Source organism: Lampetra fluviatilis, chromosome 41 (assembly GCF_964198595.1).
Source record: "Lampetra fluviatilis chromosome 41, kcLamFluv1.1, whole genome shotgun sequence".
Classification (NCBI taxonomy): domain Eukaryota; kingdom Metazoa; phylum Chordata; class Hyperoartia; order Petromyzontiformes; family Petromyzontidae; genus Lampetra; species Lampetra fluviatilis.
This window is the reverse complement of record NC_136315.1, coordinates 2,426,322-2,446,117: the sequence shown is the minus strand read 5'-3', so window position 1 is coordinate 2,446,117 and position 19,796 is coordinate 2,426,322. Positions and strand designations below refer to the sequence as shown.

The window sequence follows — 19,796 nt, the reverse complement described above, 5'->3', positions numbered from 1 at the left end:
GGAAGTCAGAAAAACATGCAGGAAGTCATCTAAGGTGGCCCCAGCCAAAGAATAATTCTGACTTCCTGCATTTTATTCCGACTTCCTGGATTTCCTCAAGATGCTTGGCACAGTTTCAAGAAAAAAACATAAAATCTAATTGCTGCTAAATTTGGTTGCGAGAGTTCTTTAGATTACCGGCGAGCTTAAAACAATAACCCTAAAACCAATCACAGAAAAACGTTACACTTTGCCACTGTGGATGGACACAACGGCTCTGCAGGAAATCTCTTTTTCAAAACAGTCCTCTGCTCTAATTGTGTTGTCGTTCGTTATGCGGTGCACCAACACAGCTGGCCTGGAGCCACCGCTCTCGTGTGTGGCCTCCGCTGATGTGCATGTGCGCCGCCGCCACCACCGCCACCACCGCCACCACCCACCATGCAAGCCTCCATCAGAGCTGTGTGCATCTCATCCGTCTTGTGCTCCTGGTCAGCTCCGGCCTCTAAGAGGAACCTCACCATCTCCAGGTGGCCTGCAGGAGAAAGAAAAAAAAATAATAATGGCATTCATAGCATTTTTTTTTATCGTCACAACCCAAACACCGGCACCCGATAAAGAGGTGGGTGGAAGCCAAGGACGCACGAGCGTGAGGCGCTGCCAGAAGCACACGACAAACACTGGCAGAATTGCAATGAGAAACGCCGGCTCGGTCCTTCGGGTTTGTTCCATTATGTAACGTGTATCTCAACACCCTCTCAAATACTGCCTTCCGAGCCAAGAGTACACCTGCGCAATTGCCTTTACCGTCTATTGTACACATTTCAAAAACTCATCCAATGTCCCAAATGTCCAAATTTCTGAAATGGATTGTTCCAGAAATCAAGAGGCACTCGATCAATAAAACGAAGGGACTCGTACGTTATTGGTAAAGTACGTTCTCAAAGACACACTTTGTAACCCATGGCCTGCAGAATACGTTTGTCACAATAACACCCAATCGCTGGCCAGAGTAAGCTGGACAGAGAAGCCCAATGAGCCCTCATGCACGGCATCAACGAAAGAAAAAACGATCGTGCAAGTTGTCACAAGGGGAGAGAAAGCAGATGGATTGGGACTCATTCTTGCGAGGGGACAAGTGTTTGACGAATAAGGACGTAAAAGGAGGGAATGGAAGGGAAAATAATCAGATGACGGAAGGAAGGGGGCGGTGTTTTTTGGTTACGAAGAGGAGGGCAGAGAACAGAGAAGGATCGAGAGGATTTCGGTGAAGGCCCTGCCGTCACGGCAGGGCCTTCATTGTCGTCACGGCAGGGCCTTCACCTCTCGATCCTAACGACCAAGAAAACCGTCCTGTGGATCCGCGCGCAGCTCTGGCGCCCGCCGCCCGGACAAACGGAGAGCGTAGCGGGCGGCAACGTACCCTTGTAGCAGGCGAGGGTGAGGGCGCTCTCCTTGAACTCGTTGGAGTGCGTGTTGATGCCGGCGCCGCGCTCCAGCAGCAGGCGTGCCACCTCCACGTGGCCGCCGCTCGCCGCCTCCATCAGCGGCGTGTGCCCGCTCTCGTTGTGGTCCTCCAGGTTGGCGCCAGCTTCCAGCAGCACGCGCACCACGTCCACGTAGCCGCCGGCGCACGCGTACGTCAGGGCCGTGTTGCCTGCCGACAACACCGAGTGCGCAGGAAAAGATGGGGGGGGTCAGGTGGGACTAGCGTGTCGGAGCGATTTTTGCATCTTGTTATTGTAATAATTTTACACCCGTCTACTCTCGACACCCTCACCGAGTGTCACGGCTCTTTCACGAGGAGGGCGATGATGTGTGTAATTCTAATCGAGTCATTCACAGTGCGATTCTTCACATTTGGGAAATTTGGACCATGACACCGGCACACGATGGCCTACTCTTGCGAACGACGTCACGAAATCTCAAACGTCCACTGTGAAAGCAGACGGCATGCATTTTATCAGCGAGCCCAGCCAAGAACACCAATCACACGTTTGCCTGCCTAACGAATTAACTGTCGGCGCTCCTCGAAATGTTTACAGGATGGCTCGGAATGGGGTACGTGCGTGTTTGACAATGTAGGGTGGCCTCACGTGGAGCTTTCAAAGTCCACGGGTTCATTGTTGCCAAAGCAGCTTTTGTTTGGTTAATCCGAGTTCCGCACACACCATCCACTCCCACTCCGGCCTGCGCCCATTTCACCCTCGGCATGAAATGGAAAGGGAGGAGGCTGAGCTACAACAATTCCTTTGCCATGCGGACCTACGGCCGAGGCAAACGTGTGGGGTCACGCGCCGTCACCAATGCACGCTGCGCTGGCAACATAGAATCAAGGCCTCAGTGTAGCAAGCTCGCCGTACTGGGTAAACTAATGTAGTACAGATGGCGCGGCCAGTGCGGTTGTTACGTAACGGAAATACCGTAAATACGCGATGGGGGTACGTTTTCTTGTTTACAGGGGGCATTTTCTCAGGGAAGCTATCCATCACGAGCAGCATCTTGCTGACGAAAGACTTGCTTCATCCTAAGCACTGCCTACAGCTACTGCTGGCTCTCAGGTTTACTGTCCCCCCCCCTGCCCCCCACTCTAAGCTCAAAGTCCTCGGTTTACAGTCTCCAGCCCTGCCACTTCGAGATTCTGGGGACGGCGCTTGCCGCGCGACCAATGGGTGGTGGTTTTGGTAACGTACGTATGCTGAACTTCTGTCGCAGTTCATATTGGCACGTGGCTCCCGTCGGTAAATTTTCATAATTAGGCAATGTCAGGCAGCGGTGCGTTTCCCACACGGAGACCTTCGACCGGCCATGGGACGGCGATCACAACACAAGCAAAACACGAGTCGTTAGCCATTTAAACTTTAATCATCTCCACAGGGCCAGCGGTTTCGCGCCTCATACCCCCCCCCCTCCAACATTGCCCACCGCCCAACAATTACGCAGGTTAAGAAGGGGTCACAGTGTCCCAAGCTGGTCCAAATTAGTTGCCTGCCAACGGGGTTAGTCATTAGAACACAGCACATGCGTTGCCGCCTGCCAAGCCAACGCGCTTGTGCCTTGTGGGATCCCGCACCGCAGCTGCTGCCGCTTCTGCCGCCGCAGCTCACCGGTGGAGGACTGCGCGTTGACGTCAGCGCCGTGAGCAAGCAGCAGCCGCACGATGTCCACAAAGCCGCCGCTGGCAGCCGCCATGAGCGGCGTGATGTCACCCTTCACGCCGCGGTCCTCTACGTTGGCGTGCATCGCCAGCAGCACCTGCAGCCGGCGCGCCCGCGCACCGATCAGCACCGCGGGGGACAGCACCAACGACCACCGCCACCACACGCACACACACACAGACCTGGAAACGTAACTCAGCGACGCGACGCAGTGGCACAATTGCCCCCTGCCGCATCTCCGGCGATTTGATGGATTCTCACGATCGAGATTGCTGATTCAAGAACATATTCTTGTGCTCTTTGTGTTGTTTTTTTTTCCTTTTTCTGAACGTTGTTGTACGATTTTATTTGCTCTACTATCCTTAGTGTATGAACGTGTACTTGTATAAATTGTGATTAATGTAATCTTGCACACATTATTTGCATCCAAATCATAAACGTGGCAATGTAAGCGTCGATTCAGAAGCTGTATTATTTTGAAACTAACACATTTCCAAAAAATGTCATTGTCTTCATCATTAGCAGCCATCATCCATCCACTGCTGGATGGAGGCCTCCCCACGCCAATGCCATCCCTCACGAGTCCAGTGCTGCTACAATCCACTGCACCCCTGCACATGAACCGATCTCATGGCTCAAGTCTCCGTGGTGGTGGTGGTCATCCTCTTGCATACATTGGCTCCTTTGGCCGCCATTCCATCAGCAGTCTCCATCACCAATCCCACCTCAGGGCCATATTCTTAGTAATGGCTTGGCCTATGACACAGTTCAGCTCAGGCTTGCACCACCGAGTTGCTTCCATAGATGCGTACGAGCCCCGAGTCAAGCGATGGCTTGCTCAAGGAAATCCTGAGCAGAGCGTGGCTGGGACTGTCTTCATAGCAAGCTCTCAAGTAAAGCACGGTTTTCAGCCGGCTCACTGGAGCCAGCACCAGGCACAAGCTGAACCCACGACTAGAAATACAGGCCCACATTTCGATTTAAAGCTTTCGTGCCTGCAGGGATTCATATTCTTGGTTCTTTTGGTAAAGTCACATAGAAGGAAAATAATAAAATAAAATAAAGTGTATTTGTAATTTTTATTATTTCCCTTCTACGTGACTTTACCGAAAGAACCAAGAATACAGGCCCACATGTTTTTAAACAGGCTCATCGTGTTAAATAATCAAAACGAATGGCTCACCCTTAAATAAGGTTTGAATAAACAGCGACACAAAGGTCAACCGGGGTTGCCTTTGCGAGACTAAACAAACACTTTCTGACGTTGTACCTGGCCGATAGGACACAGCAATAACAAGTTTAACACAAGACTGTCCTCGACAACTTGACTTGGGTTAACACTCCTCATCAACTATTTCTGATATCTGCATTGAACAGGCTGTCGCTGGGAGTGTACAATGTAAAAGTTTTAAATATTTTCTTTTTTGATAAGTGCATCATGTCAATGTTTTTTCTTTTCACAATCGGCGTACGTCACTTTTAATCAGATTTTTTTTTGCTATTCTGATCATTTTTGCCTGTGGAACGGTATAAAAATGACACTCACAATGCAAAGTGAAAATCGGTAGAAAAAACCAGCAGCTGCCACCCTCCCGTGTAGACCGAAGGGATTGTTGGGCTTTGTGTCTACACACGCCTGGTGCTTCGTACTCAGGCGATTTGCACTAAAACATCTTCCACAAAACGTGGCGTGAAAAAAATCACACCGCTGCATGGCATCACTGGTTGAAGCATCGGCACCACGGTGGCGTCGACAGCGCCTACACCATTGCGAGCCGTTCACCGAATAGCAGGTACGCATCTACCCATCGATTCGTCAAGGTTATATTTGCAAGCGAACGGCGCAAACGTGACAGCCAATATAAACGGGGTGGTGAAATTGAGACGTAGAACAATAACATTTCGAATGGAATTGCGAACCTAAAATGTGGCAATTCATCGAATTGCAGCAAAGTGCTTTATCACTATGAGATTAGTGAATGCCCGCCGTTGGAAAATGACAGAACAGATGCAGACGCCAACACTGACACTAATAAACATGACCGCACAGCCTTGCGATCAATTAATTTTCTCCTTAATCAAATCAGGAAATGTTGTGCAATTAAAGAATAACAACGTAATCAACATTTAAGTCTGCCCGGAGTGAGTGGCAAACAGACCCTTGCACGCGCCTCGTAATGCCATTTCAGTCCATGGGAGCACAGAGGTCATTTCCAATGATGCATATAAATGCGCGGCGCATTTACATTAACATTCTATTTACATGCACACGCACATCCGGCAGCGACACGGGGAGCCGCCGTTTGATTTATAGGGCGAGAATAGCAAATAGCAGATATGCGAACGTGATTTAAACCTGCGCCGACTTCCCCAGACAGGGCGTTAATGTTCGTGTTTGAAGAGGGCGCCGACGTGGTGTGCGGAAGCATGGGCGCCACAAAAGGGGTACGCGGGGGCACACAAACTCACCCGTCGCTTGGATCAATGGGCCACAGTCACAACAGCGACTGGAACAGTGTGGACTAGGGCGCAATTTAACCTGCCCGAGTTTATTCAGAGCTCGCCCGAAAGCACCGCTTATTCAAGCGTCGGGTACATGCCACATTTGTACAAGGGCTCAGCATGAACCACAACACTAAAATTTCACAGCTAAACCAAAACCAGACATGGCAGAAATGTGGTTGTGAGAACTGTTCTACTACAACTCACCCGGGTGAGCTGAAATGGTAACTGGTAAGTGAAACGATTGTACACGCGACAATTACGCTATGCACCTGTGTTGAGTCGTGGAGGGTTCCCAATGACAGAGATATGCTTCGGTCATTGCAGGCCCGTAAGCCAAAAATAATATTTGGAATCATAACATTGACTACGAAAATGTACATGTTAAATAATCACGAGTGACATTGTGGAGAGGAAAAGTTGCAAACTAAATAGGCAGGCAATCAGCCTCCTTCAGATGTCGGTGCCTGTATGTAAGAAAATACACAGCTTTCTGGGAATGCATGTCAGCAGCAGTGGTTCAACACAAGCAGACCCTGGACTGGTTTCGACATTGGGTGTCGCATCAACAGGCTTGCTCAGACAGCATCGTTATTGAAAGTTGTCTTCTGATGATTCCAACACAATTCAATGTATTTTCGCGAATCGGTACGAAGACTCCGTTCAAAATTTCTTGTTGGTCTTGCCGTTGCGGTGCGTGCAAGTTCGACAGTGGCATCGAGGTCTGCATGAACCAAGCGCACACGACGTGTACGACTAAAAAAGATTATCCAGACTGCCTGAGAATCTACCACACATGGAACAGCTGCCACTGAGGGTGCCCTTTCAAACATTAGAGACGAGATCCAAGTCGCTCATCGCATGCAATGTGCTCTTATCTTATCTACATTTATATAGCGCCTCAAGTTCAAGGCACTTTGCAATTATACAACTGTACATAAGATGATTGTGATTAAAATAAAGAGGTTATTAAAAGTGGTGGGGTAGTTATGGTGACAGTTAGGAGGGCCGTGGGAGTGGTTACGGAGGGGCTGGGGTAGTGATAGGGGTTGGGGTAGGCCTGGTAGTAGCTGGAAGTTGCAGTAAGATGGGGAAGGGAGAAGAGATGGGGGTTGTTTGAAGGGAGGAACAGGAGCAGGTCAGTGAAGACGATTGCTGTGTGTGCTGCAGTGGGCGTGGGCTCCTGTGGAGGCGAGCAAGAAGGGAAAAGGAATGAGAGCGAAACTGGGCACAGGGCGAAGGAGGCACCGAGGGGGACGGTCGAGATGGGGAGGTAAGAGGACGGGATGGGACAGAGCAGTAAGACATTTGAGTAGCAAGAATGAGGTGTAAACAGGGCGCTCTCTATCAAAAACAATACTTATACTATCAATCCGTAAGGGTGACCAGCACCGATGGTGGCTGCTACGAACCTGAGCGAGCTCATAGTAGCCGGCGGAGCAGGCGAGGCACAGCAGGCTCTCGCCTTCCTCCGTGGTCTCGTGCACGCTGCGGCCCTCCCCCAGCAGCTTGCGCACCGCGTTCACATCGCCGTCCGAGCACGCCTCCGCCAGGCTCCGGCTGCTCGCGCCACGAGTCACACGCAAGCACGCGCGGGGGAACACGCAAACGCACGCGGAATCACGCACACACACGCACGCACGCACGCAGACACCCAAGACGCACGCGCGCAGGCACGCACACGCAAGCAGACACGCAGATTGAAATACGCACACACAGACATGCAGGCATGCAGATCGGCAGACACACACACACACATGCGCACACACAAGACGCACGCACACAGACCCGCCGTTAGTAAGCACCGCGCGCAACCCTCCGCGCATCTCAAATCCGTCTTCCCAGGTCACTCGTGCAAATGAGGCTTCTTCATTATTAATACGATTCCGCTTGTTTACCCAGGAAGCCTCATCGAATCTCAAGACTATCAGGAGGGTCCCGACTAGTTTTCGTAATCTGGGGAGATGCTGCCGCTGCGTGTAATCCAAATAGGGTAATTTTAAGGTAATGTTTCTGCATTGAGATGTTTGACCAATAGCAGTGCATACCTGTCAACCCCTTATCAGTGCCGACCTTATTACAGACCAATTCAGAGCTTACTGGTCACCTCGTGCCCTTATAAATCTCAACGTTCATCCTATCAAGTCCCATCACAAGGGAGAAACACAACCAAAGACCATTTTCTAGACCCGTATTGAAACGGCTGTACGTGATATGGATCTGAAAACTCCCTGCACAAGAATACGGGTAAACTGTATGGGTTGACAGGTATGGCAGTTACATTTCATTTATTATTTTTTTTGGCTTTGGAAGGAAACTGGAAAATCCAGAGGTAACCAACTCCACAGAGAGGTGCCCGAGTCGGGAACCAAAACCAGGACTTGCTTTGCTGTGCGGCACAAGCGCTACCACTGCACCACCCTGCTGCCCTACTACTTCCAGCTTGTCTCTCGAGTTCTCACCGGGTTAAACAAAATAAACGTCAACTTCTCTAAAGCCAAAAAAAAGTCTCACTTAAAGAGCTGGGACGATAAGTTAATCGCAACGTTGATTTAAGCAAAACAAAATTGTAACCAGCTACTTCGAGTGACTGATTACTCCGGCCGCTAAAAAGCGGCGACTGTCGTCACACCCTGGCACCTCCCCCCGAAGGCAGGAAACCCCCTACGAGGACGTCCTGCGTGACGCGGCTGATGATGCCGATGGCATCACCGAGCCACTGCCCATCACCTCCAATCCAGCGGGTACATAAGAACAGAGGTGAGACTATTTTCCAACAATGTTCGAGTTACGCGATTAGTCGAGTTATTAAATCAAATAATCGTAAATTAAACGATCACTTAACATAATTGCATGGCGTAGTTCTAAGCACGCTGGCGATTGGGGTGGCAGTGATGTGATGGTGGTGCTGGCGGCAGTGATGGCGATCGTGGTGGCGCCAGTGACGTGATATGACGGTGGTAGCTGTGACGATAGCGGTGTTGGTGATGGTGGTCGCGATAGTTGTGGTGATGTTGGTGGCAGAAGTGGTGGCAGTGTCGGTGGTGGCAGCAGTCATGGTGATAGCAGCGGGAGGAGGCGGTGTCGGTGCTGGTAGTTGGCGGTAGGGGCGGCAGGAACGGGAGGAGGGGCGCGAGTGACACTCACTTGTCCGGCTGGCCCGTGGCGGCGGCGGTCTCGGCACGCATGCGGGTGAGCGCGGCGGCCGCCTCGTCCAGCGCACAGCTCACGGACGACGTCAGGCGGCGCAGCACCTCCGGATCTGTGAAGGCTTTGCCATCGGCCGTGGACAGTTTGCCAATTCCTTTTGTTAGCCAAGCCCAGCGGCAGCAGCAGTCATTCATGTGCCGTGTTCATGCCCACCCGAAAAAAAAATAAACCCAACCCCATCCATCCCACAAAGGCCCCCCGAGTAATTCCCACGCGATGTTCACGGTTTTGTTTGTTCGCCACACAGCGGTCAGGGCGGCAGGCGTTAGTAGGGCGGGCAGGCAGGCAGGCAGGCATACGCACGACACACACAAGAAGACATAAACATGAAAACGTGTCAGCGGTTAGCATCCAACCCAAGCTGCGGTAACAACAAGTCCGTGACCAGTTGCAATGACCGCACGCCCGTACACACTCAAATTCACATAATACGGTGTAAAAAGTTAATAGGTTCACGTGACAAGTGCAATTTACCATTAAGTAATGAGAAAATGAGAGCCAGCGGCACACAACTCAATGTGTTCAAGCGAAACGGTTTTGCTAATATCCGCAAAAAGACACAAACCTGCGTTGCGTTCTTGTGATCGTTTAGCAATGGTCTCACCAAATGTATTTGTTTAAAAACAATAGGTGGGGGCAGTGGTCAACGCTGCCGCGGCAGTTCATCAGGGTAATGTCCTTTGTGGCATGACGAGGATAGCCAACCATTGGAGCCTCATTTGCCAGTAAAAATATGATAATTGTTTTTTTACCCTTCTATCTGGCAACAAAACTGACACCTTTTTTTTTACAAGGAGTCATGTTTACATAGACCACAATACCTGCAGTCATAATGCAAACAAAAAACATAACTCTGATAATGTATGCACTGTCCTTGAAGTTGATTGGTCCACACCCGAGACAGCTTTCCTTAGAGCCTAGTCTCACAACCCATGTGAGACCAATCAACTTCAAGGACAGTGCACATTATCAGAGTTATATATTTTTTTGCATTATGACTGCAGGTATTGTGGTCTATGTAAACATGACTCCTTGTAAAAAAGGTGTCAGTTTTGTTGCCAGATAGAAGGGTAAAAAAACAATTATGAGGATAGCCAATTGAGAAATGACAACACAGCCTGGCGATTGCTACCCTTGCCAGATGTTCCCACCACCACCACCACCACCACGCAGAGGGTAGAGGCACCGCAAAACCCATCATGCCCCATCGTTAATAGCAATATCACATCACGTATGCATTTTGTACCGTGTGCAGAACACATTATGCAACCGAATCATTTTGTACAACATTTCATTTTCGACCGACATAGGGGCTTTAACAATGCTCCATTATTCTCAACAACAAAAAAACAACACAGCCTTCCTTATGAAATGTTCACGACGTAACGGATCCACAGTGCTTTGGATGAGAGGATTTGTCACGGGGTTACGGCGATGATGAACGCTGCACTGCCGGACAGCGCCTCTGGTGGCAGCATGAGCGATGTGAGCGCATCAAGCACAACACAATTCTACCCACGTATTGCAAGCTTCTGGATTGATATTAATTGACAAATTGATGCATAGTCACAGCTTAAACGACCGTAACCTTTACCGAAAGGGGTCAATAACACAAAATAACCACAAGATATTGTTGTGGAGAATAAAAGTAACAATGAAAGCAAAAATTGTTGCCTCCTCTCCTTCCACAAAACATTAAAGTAAACATATTTTTGCACATTAACCACCAAGGTCTTCTGGGAATGCAGATTATCAGCAGCATTGGAACAATGCATCAATTAATATTGATGCTTAAGGCTCAAGATCTCAAGATTTAGGCGTCGAATCGCTTGCGTAAGAATCACATTCTGATAAACGATTCAAATCTTGGCCCTGGATCATGACAATTCATGGCATTTCTTGTCGGTGAGATTGAGGGGGTGATGGGGGGGGGGGTTAGCGAATCGTTATGCCCATACCAATTAGGAACACTGTTAAAGCCCTCAATCAATGCCACTCAAATTATGAAGATGAGTATACTCAAGCGAGACGGCGCACTGTACATCCGCCAGTTAGCGTGGACACACACACAAGGGGGCTTCCTTCGCACGACATAATTGCCTCGTCCTGGACGCCGGCGCGCAGAGCAAAGCGACTGCAAACATCGGCGTCTCGTGTTTCGTTTCCGTAACGTTATTACGCGGAAAGGACGGCGAACAGCAATTGTCACGCAAAAGACACCACTGCCGCAGGGTGACATCATTCCACCGGTGGGGGGGGGGAGTGGGGGACCGCCGGAGACAGGAGAGGAGGGCAATCGCTGTCACTACCGGTGAGGTGTAGCGATGGTGGGGAATACCCCACAGGGGCCGGGGGGGGTTCGGTTAACGGCGCCAACTGAACCAAGCGGCGTACGATGCAAATGAATCAATAATTCAATTAAAGTGGGGGGGGGGGGGGGGATAGGTTTGCTAACGGCCAGCGCTGCCGTGCAAGACCGATGGATGCTGAATGGGGGAGAAGATGCGCTTGAGAGACAAGGCACCCGGAGGAGTAGCCGCCCAGCGCGTGCAGCTATCGTGGAGGCAACCTGACACCCGCAAGCCGGCAGCAGACAGCGCACGCGCGCACGCGCACACAACCCACGTGAGCGGGCACAACGTCGGCCGTGCGTCCATCCCCGTAACCAAACCCCCGTGCTGCTGGGCTACATACCGGAGATGTCGGCCCACTCGCAGTCTTAGAGAGAGGAGAGAATGATACGAGGTTTAAACTCGGGGCCAAATTAGCATACGCACAGTCACACCCCCCCTCTAGAAATCGCCTGCACGCTGTTTGTCATTGCGTAACCTGCAGAGATTTGCAGAACGTGAAAAATCCTGCAAAGCATTCCATGTGAAATGGTAGCGAGGTGCATGCAACGGCATTACATTGCCATCGCAAGAGAGAAGCTAAACATTAATCTGATTGAAGGTTTTAAGATGTAGGCAATAATTTGTATTTACTCTAACGGCATCTTTTCGTGCTATTATCATTTAGAAACACTAAAATGTGATTATTCGAACAGCTGCAATTACCAAAAATGGAGAGAAACATTTAACATCAAGATGCTTATATTCACTAACAAAATAATGCAACAGCGCGTTTAACATTACACAATCCAGCGTTTGAATGTTGCATGTGGGCAAATACAGGCATGCGAGTTCCCTCATTACAACAGTACCACCCATAAGAAGACAACAGTGAGAGAGGAGGTAGAAAGGATCTTTTTTTCCCCCCTCCTACCATTTAAAAACGCCACAACAATTGCACAGCAACATTCATCCATTCGAACCAACCCTGCGGAATACCTCTGGCATTCGTAGTTCTGAAATCGGGGCAAGCTTTTCATGTTCCCATTATTATTCTACAGCTAGATTTGCAGCGCTGCAGAGCGGCGGTGGTGGCAGCCGTGGCTGGCAAGGCCTTGCGAGCAAAATTCCTGTTTTTCTGCAGCTCTTCCCGAGCACGGCCGTTACTACCAAACACGCTTGCGCGAACCAGCGCCCTCCATTCATTGATGCACCGTTAATCAACAGCTAACGATTCACCCCTCCTTTGAAGTTCGGTTCTCGGCAATGGGTAATGAGCGTTAGGAATGAACGTGCACACAGGTACGCGAAACAATGCGTCCCCGTACGGCAAGACAATTATTCCATTGACAATGCACGTGGCCAGGAAAACATCTGCCAATTGTGGTTCTCCTTCAAGAGTGAAAATCAAACAAGCCGCCCTATGTGGCAGACAGAGGCCGCGTGTTTCCCCGGTTTGTGCGATTAAACTTAAAGCTTTGATAATTTTAGCAAACAAAAAAAACCTTGAAAGGTTTGATAACGAAGTCATGATGAAGAGAAACTCATTATGTCACTATAAACACATTACAATTAGAGCTGGGATACTTCGCCAATAATGGCAATTAATGGACTAAACTGGCAATGGGCTACTATATTGATATCAAACTTAAAACAATTTGGTGGCACCAAATTAGAAGTGGTGCACGAGCACTAACGATAAAGCACGCGCATGCTTGCGTTGTTATTTTCTTTGGTCGACAATGTGGCCCCTTCAAACACGGCGGCCCGCCTCCTGAAGGCCGCCCAGTGGGACGCAGCAACGTGCCACTGAGGTCACCAATGAAGTCACCAGTGAGGTCACCAATGAGGTCACCAAGGGCCCGCCCATCGCCCCCCCCCCCCGTACAGTGGCACATGTGGGAATAGAAGCGAGACTTTTTTTTCCCCTCCCCTCCACAACTATGTTAGTGTCATCCGATTGGTTGAGGAATCATCCGATTGGTTGAGGAATCATCGAGTGTATAATTAATCGGACAGCGCTACTCTACATTCTCAATAGAATGCTGTGACGTCACCCGAGCACGCGATAGCGGTGCGCTCGGCCACGAGTCTTTTTTGTTTATCGTTAAGCGAAGCTTCAAACTCGCGCGACCGCCCAGGGACACGCGGCGGCGGCGCCCAGGGTAGGTGGAGAGCTACAAGATAGGATAGCCGTTTCCTTTCGCGGTTTGCGTCTTCCTGCAATTGTGAACTAGCGTGGCACGGGCAGATAAGGCTCCACCACGTGGACTGGTACCAATGATGTCACTCCTACTAAATGAGGAGCAATGTCACAACTTGCAAAGTAAACCGGTCTTGACTCGGTTGATATAGGATGTGCGTGTTCAACGAGATTTTTGTGAAATTTAATTTTAAATTAAGATTCAGAAGGCCCGGCCAAAAATGTTTTATTGAACACGTAGGTTTTCACAGCCAGGACCGTGATTAATTGTACATTGCGTTCGGGCACGTGACGATCTGGCCAAATTTCTGTTGTATGACCCTCCACCACCCGATGCAGCCAAACAAATGTAATTTTCAAGCTGTGCACAAGCGTTTAACAAGGCGCCAATTAATATTGTTTCAGCTCGTCAATCAGTTGAAGAGGTTGCACACCAGAGCAAAAATCTAATTATGTTGGAAGAATAGGGACAAGTACTCTGTAGAAATCATTAATCTTAATTATTAAACGTTACCCATGAAAAAAAAATAGAAATTCCTGCGGTGCATTTCTTTGGATGAATAATAAAATGAATCCCCATGTACGGACAACCTTGGTCATGCGTAATTGCACGGCCGTGCTGTTCTCACAAACGCGCCACGGACATCACGCGCGCGCACCAGATGTGCGAAAGCCTCTTGCGCAGCAGCTCCGTGTGAGCGCGGGCTGCGTGTGTTTTGTGCTCGCACCGCTCCCACCACCTGACCAGCACTCGCAAACGAGATCCGCCTATGGGTGGATACCCTGTGCACCGTGTGCCTTCGTCTTTGTTTTGGGGCAGTAGTAAACACCTCACGATGAACCGACAACATCGGCGAAGAATATCTCTTAACCGATCTTGGGCCTCGTGCCTAGGTCGACTCGGCCTTAAGTCAGCACCTGGCGTGGTGTATAAACATCACGACTGGGGAGAAAAAGGTGGCGGGCGCGCTTATGGCTCCCCATCCCCTCGTGTGCCGTGTTGGCCTTTATAGATGCCCGCTCATATCACGTGCCAGCAGCCTGTTAAGGTTATGCGCAGGATCTTCCGTCTTTGTTGTGTGGGGGGGGGGGTGGGAAGGGGGGGGATTGATGTCGCAGCGGTTCACGCGCCGCGTTAATCTCGGCAGCCTGGGTGCAATTCAGGCCGTGCACGTAATCGTCCACGAGTGATATCTCTACGAGCCTTGCGCCAGTGTTGGAGTGGCTCGGTGACAAGCGCTTGACCAACGATTTACAAGGCAAGACACGCCGCCTTCGTGTGCAAGGACGTACTGCACGTGCATATGCGCTGTACGCGGGGTGTGCATGCGTGCTCCGGCAGTCTGTACAACTACATGAGGGGGGGCGACGGAGCAGTTGGGGGGAGGATCTTGTCTTTGTGCCACACGTACACACGTCTGTGTCGTGTCCACGCGCGTGTCCTCGTGCGCACGCATACACGCGCGTGCTCGCGTGCGTTCTCACCGGCGGCCTCCAGCAGGGCCTCGAGCCGGGCCTGTGTCTCGGGGTCGACACTGCGCAGGTCCGTCCCGTCGGCCACGCTGGACAGCAGCAGCTTGGAGGCAGTGCTCTCCAGGTCCTCCTGCTCCAGGATGAAGGACTCCACCTGCTCGGAGCGACCACGACAACGGTGCGCGGACAAGGCGGCGGGAGGTGGAGACAGGAGGGGATGGAGGGGGGGGGTGCACAGGAACGAGCCATGAGAAACGCGTCGCCTCGCACGGTTTTGCCTTCTGGCTCATCTGTCAAGGCCCACTGCTCGCGCTCTGTAGGCGAGGAAAGATGAAACGCATGTATATTTTACAGCTCGCACACCGCTCGGAATACTGGCCATTTCGACAGCGTACAATGCACAGACAAAGACTGCCCCTGTAAGCCTATGAAGGCCAAAACGGCACACGAGAGGGTGGTGTGGATAGCCTCGCCCCCGGCCGTCTTTGTCTCCCCAGCGGTGATCGTTTACGCACCGGACCGGGCACTCGTTTTAAGGCTGGGTCGACCTAGGGTAAAGGCCAGGACCAGTTCGGACATTCGTCACCGATCTCGATCGCAAGCGGGAATCGGGACTCGTGTCGCCGGGCTTGCAGCACAGCGCGGGACAACCACTACGCGACCGCTCCCCGCTGTATGCATTGCGCAATACGCGCACACTCGCCCTGCTGCTCGCGCACAGCGCAACACTACAGAATGGAGACGGAGTGGCACAGTACAAAGGAAACGGCTCGTAGAGGTCCATCAAATACAATGTTGAGTGTTTTTCTCCAGAATCAGTATTTCCTCTTTTTGCCTCCGAAGCATAAACAGCAACATGACAAGAACGTAAGGCGCTTAAATAAAAAAATGTGCGGGGCCCCCCCCGGAAACAGAAAGTGGCCGCAAAAACTGCCCAAACGAGACACTTAAATCCACACTGAAAACTCATTTCTTTAGAACTGCTTTTGTGTTTAGTTTGTTGTTCCCCCCCGCACCTCCGGTTGGCTAAGTACGGTGTGAAAGAAGTTCAACATACATACATACATACTTGGGCAAGTTCACATTTACTTGGCAGCTGTGTAGAACGCTCCCCTCTGAAGCCAACAGACCCCTTCCCCAACCCCGTCACCCACCGTACAAACGCAACACCTGAACGCTGCCGCAAGAAGAATGTAAGAGTGGCACGCCATGTTCAGCGGCCAGGAACGGCGCGTTGGCAGCGACACGGTCGGGCTTTCCCAGACTTTGCCGTAAGTACGCGCACGGCGGCACGCTGGCAGCAGCGAGCGCGTGTTCAAACACGGCAGGGACCGCGCCGCAGCCGTCTGCACACGACCGATTTTGGACGGGGCGACAAAGGCAACTCTGTGCCGCTCAAGACTCCCTTGCTCCAGGCGCATGCCAAGCAATGGGGTCGGGCAAAAAAAAAAATTAAACAAAAGCCCAGAAAAAAACGGCGAAGCGGTCGCGAGGGACCATCGCACCTGCTCACAAACTTGCGTCTCCACAATTAACGCGCGACTCCCCCCCCCTACCCCCCCCAACAAAAAGACAGCGTCGTTCATCGGGGAACATGGTGGTTCTTATTCGTCGGTGACTACACCGTCAAAAAATGTTCCGCAGCAGGGCTCCTGCTACTGGGGCCAATTCTGCGGCAGACGGCACGGCAACGCTTCGACCGCACACGCCCAGCGGTGGCACGCTCATCGTCGCAAGTCTCTGCGTGGGGCAGCGCGGCCAATACTCGGCGCTGTGTAAATTGGGACCAACTTCGCCGTTTGAGCCGTGAGCCCTTGTGGGGGCCCGAGAGTGGCACGGTGCTCACGACACGCCGGAGCGCCAATTTACGGCAAAACCGCGATTATTTATTATGAATGGCAAGATCGTGATTATTTATTACTTATTGTTAATGGCAAGGCCGTGATTATTTGCGTGTTTTGCCGAGCAATTTTCTGCTCAATTAAGCGTCGAGGTGGTGCTCGCCTACCAGTTACGGGGCCAGCAGAGCCAGCCAATCGAAATTCCACATTACCATGGTGGGGGCGGAGTCTAGCCACGGGACAACCACCGCTGGACTTTCCCAAAAAGTGGTGCTCATGGTAATCGACCCTGGAGACAGAAAGGGATGACGGGCCAAGTCAACCCAACACGCAACGTTCCGATTGCGAGCCGCTCGCTCTGCCGCTGAGCCTCAACTGGGCTGGATGACAATCCCACTGTTGTTAGTGGGTTTGGGACTTAACACGCTGACTAAACACAATGCCTATTTATCCTAAATTAAGCGAAAGGTGAATACGGAGGCAAACACAGATGCTCACCCTTGTCTGACATTGTCTCTTCAGAGAGAGTAATCCAAAGGCAGAGGTGCTACCCCCATTGGCAACTCCTATACCCATAATTACAAATTAAGAGCCATCAATTAATGCGAGTAATTACCAATTATGGGCCAACAATCACGAGTAATACAAGCTTGTAGCCACAATTCCTCATTAATGTCCACCTCCTACTAATTAAATGTACAAGAGTAGCAATGGCTCGAGACGTCCACAGTAAACTTGCTCAAGGTAAGTTTTATTTAAATCGCAATCTACCTTGACTGAGCAGCCCTTGTTCTACAGAGGGGAATGTACAAACGCAAATGGATTTTATCCACACAGCTCATTTCACGAGTTTTCCTGACACGATCGCAAATGATGAGCACCACGTGACTGTAGCCATTCAACATTAATACATTGACAATGTGTCTCCTTCCCATATCTGTCTCTCATCATCACCATTAAAATATATTTTTTTTTTTACACATTCCATCAGCCGCATGTCTTCAGCAGCATTGATTTAATAATACAAGCGAGGCTCTGGACTGGTTCCCACATTCGCTGTCTTATAAGCAGTCAACACTTTCTTGAACCAATGCTGGTGAACTGCCAGATGTCAATTGGCGAGGGCCCTCTCCGTTCGGTGCGGGTTCTACACTCAGCTGGGCCCCGGTGCTTAATTTTCCCTTGCCGTGCAACGCAGCAGTGTGGAGGTGAGGGTTGACGAACCTCACAAATTCGTGAAACTCACTCCAGGCCCGCGGCCATCGAGGTCGCCATCTCCTGGCCTGCCAGAGTGTGGTGGCAGTACAGCAAGTTGGTAAATATCCAACTGTATTCCATGATGTACGAGGATTGAGCGTAAACCCCCTTGTAAGCGGAGGGGTTTTCTTCGGGTACTCCGCTTTCCTCTCACGTGTATAAACACTCGTGAATGAATTCGGCCGAAAATCCAAATAGAGGACGCCAGAGCTTGGACAATGTTGGTGCAGGCTCTGGCTGCCTTCTCGCTTGTCTGTGGAATCCTGCGCTTCTGAATTTCTCCCTCTCACCAATAGCAAACGAACTGCGCGGGTTACAAATTTAGCAAGACAAGCAGCGGCTGTGGTGGACCTAGCGATAACGACAATCACTGCCGTGGAAATATCCAAAGGGGATCAGTCAAGAGATGATTCGGAGCTGTCGCTTATCTTGAGGAGTCAAGAGGGGGTTCATGAAGTTTACTGCCACCTGGAGAACCAGCGGCCAAACCCTCCTTGGCTCAGGGCAGCCAGAATGGGCAAGCGCCGTGATGTACGGTTTGCGCAATGGGAAGTTTCCAGAGCGACTGTGTGAATCCGACTCGCAGCAGTGACCCTCTGGGCTGAACAGCACATATATCCTTCTTGTAGTATGAGCTACGTTCCAAAAGTCTGAGTTGTGGAGTTCGCCGACAACCTCTGAGAGAGCAGTACCAGATTGCGAGACTTTTTGTACACAACTCATTCACAAGTTGTACGCAGGAGCAGCACAGCAAATGATGCAGCCGTTAGGTCCATGTGCAAAGGAACGCAAAGAAACCCGATGCAAAATGGACGGATGATCTGCAATTGTATACCCTTGAGCCGCGTGCCATTTTGCTTATTTTAATAAAACATTCGTACAGGAAGAGCCGCTGAGAGGCAACATCTGGTTTACAGTGCGGTCCCGGTGACAACATTGGGTCAAAATGGAATTGCAATGGTTATGTAAAGCTGACGTAATGTGCTAAATAATGTACGCTGGGAAAATTAACTTTCGGGCAGACAGAAAATGGCAGGCTTTTCTAGACATTCCAATCGCTGGGCCGCTATTTTAAATCGTCAACAAAAATGTATCGGGCACCTTAAAAATGGCACATTGATCTGCCAACGTATTTAAAATCCCGGCACGCACAATCGCCCTGGTTATTTTAACCGGCTTTAAGCGGCTGCCTCAACACCGAGAATACACCGAGTCTTAGGGCTTAGCGGGCCAACACGAGTTGCTCGCACCTCGGGGACCAACCCAGCTCTGAGCACTCCAGCAACTGCACGGGCAGCCACAGCGGTGTCCTGCTCAAACGCACGCAGAACGGCGCTCATCTCCTTGCTTCCAGCTAGGGCCGCATCGTGGAAAATCCACATTCCTATGACGGAAGTGAGTCTACGTGCAAGACAACTCATGACATCCCTGTGGATGGGCAACTATCGTGAAAAAACTAACGAAAAAAATGGAAACAACCAATATTCGTGCGAGAATATGCACGTACAGCCCTATTGTCAATTGGATTGAGGCCTCCCTCCCCCGTGCTGATCATTGGGGTTTTGCTTAAACTGCGCCGAGCTTAACTCCTTGCAGGAACAGACACAGACAGGCCACCGCCTAGCGTGGATTGGAGGCCACTGCAGGGACTTCAGAAGCACATTGTGACGTCAGCTTCCAGAACACGATAGTGATGCACTGCTTCCTGCAAGGGCCCTGTTCTCCATCTCATGACATGGCCCCCGTTAGTACATTTGCAATACGATTGGGATGAAAACGGCAGACACTCAAAAATATATAAATTTTATGGAACAAAACAGCCATTTAACCGTTGCAAATCAAC

At 50.7% G+C, this 19,796-nt stretch overlaps 1 protein-coding gene across 13 annotated transcripts in view; it reads right to left on the bottom strand.

The window, feature by feature from the left end:
- The window catches only part of LOC144946434 (ankyrin repeat domain-containing protein 17-like), a 102,099-nt gene that overhangs the window by 35,942 nt on the left and 46,361 nt on the right, over positions 1-19,796 (bottom strand). For 8 of the 13 annotated variants that reach the window (XM_078875287.1, XM_078875288.1, XM_078875296.1 and 5 more), the window contains exons 2-8: positions 14,868-15,009; positions 11,544-11,567; positions 8,787-8,943; positions 7,052-7,199; positions 3,087-3,234; positions 1,403-1,636; positions 420-514 (exon numbers count right to left, since the gene is read on the bottom strand). In XM_078875287.1, coding sequence (XP_078731413.1) covers positions 420-514; positions 1,403-1,636; positions 3,087-3,234; positions 7,052-7,199; positions 8,787-8,943; positions 11,544-11,567; positions 14,868-15,009 — 948 coding nt within the window. The remainder of the gene's footprint in view (positions 1-419; positions 515-1,402; positions 1,637-3,086; positions 3,235-7,051; positions 7,200-8,786; positions 8,944-11,543; positions 11,568-14,867; positions 15,010-19,796) is intronic. The other 5 variants (XM_078875291.1, XM_078875294.1, XM_078875297.1 and 2 more) reach the window with 3 other exon arrangements.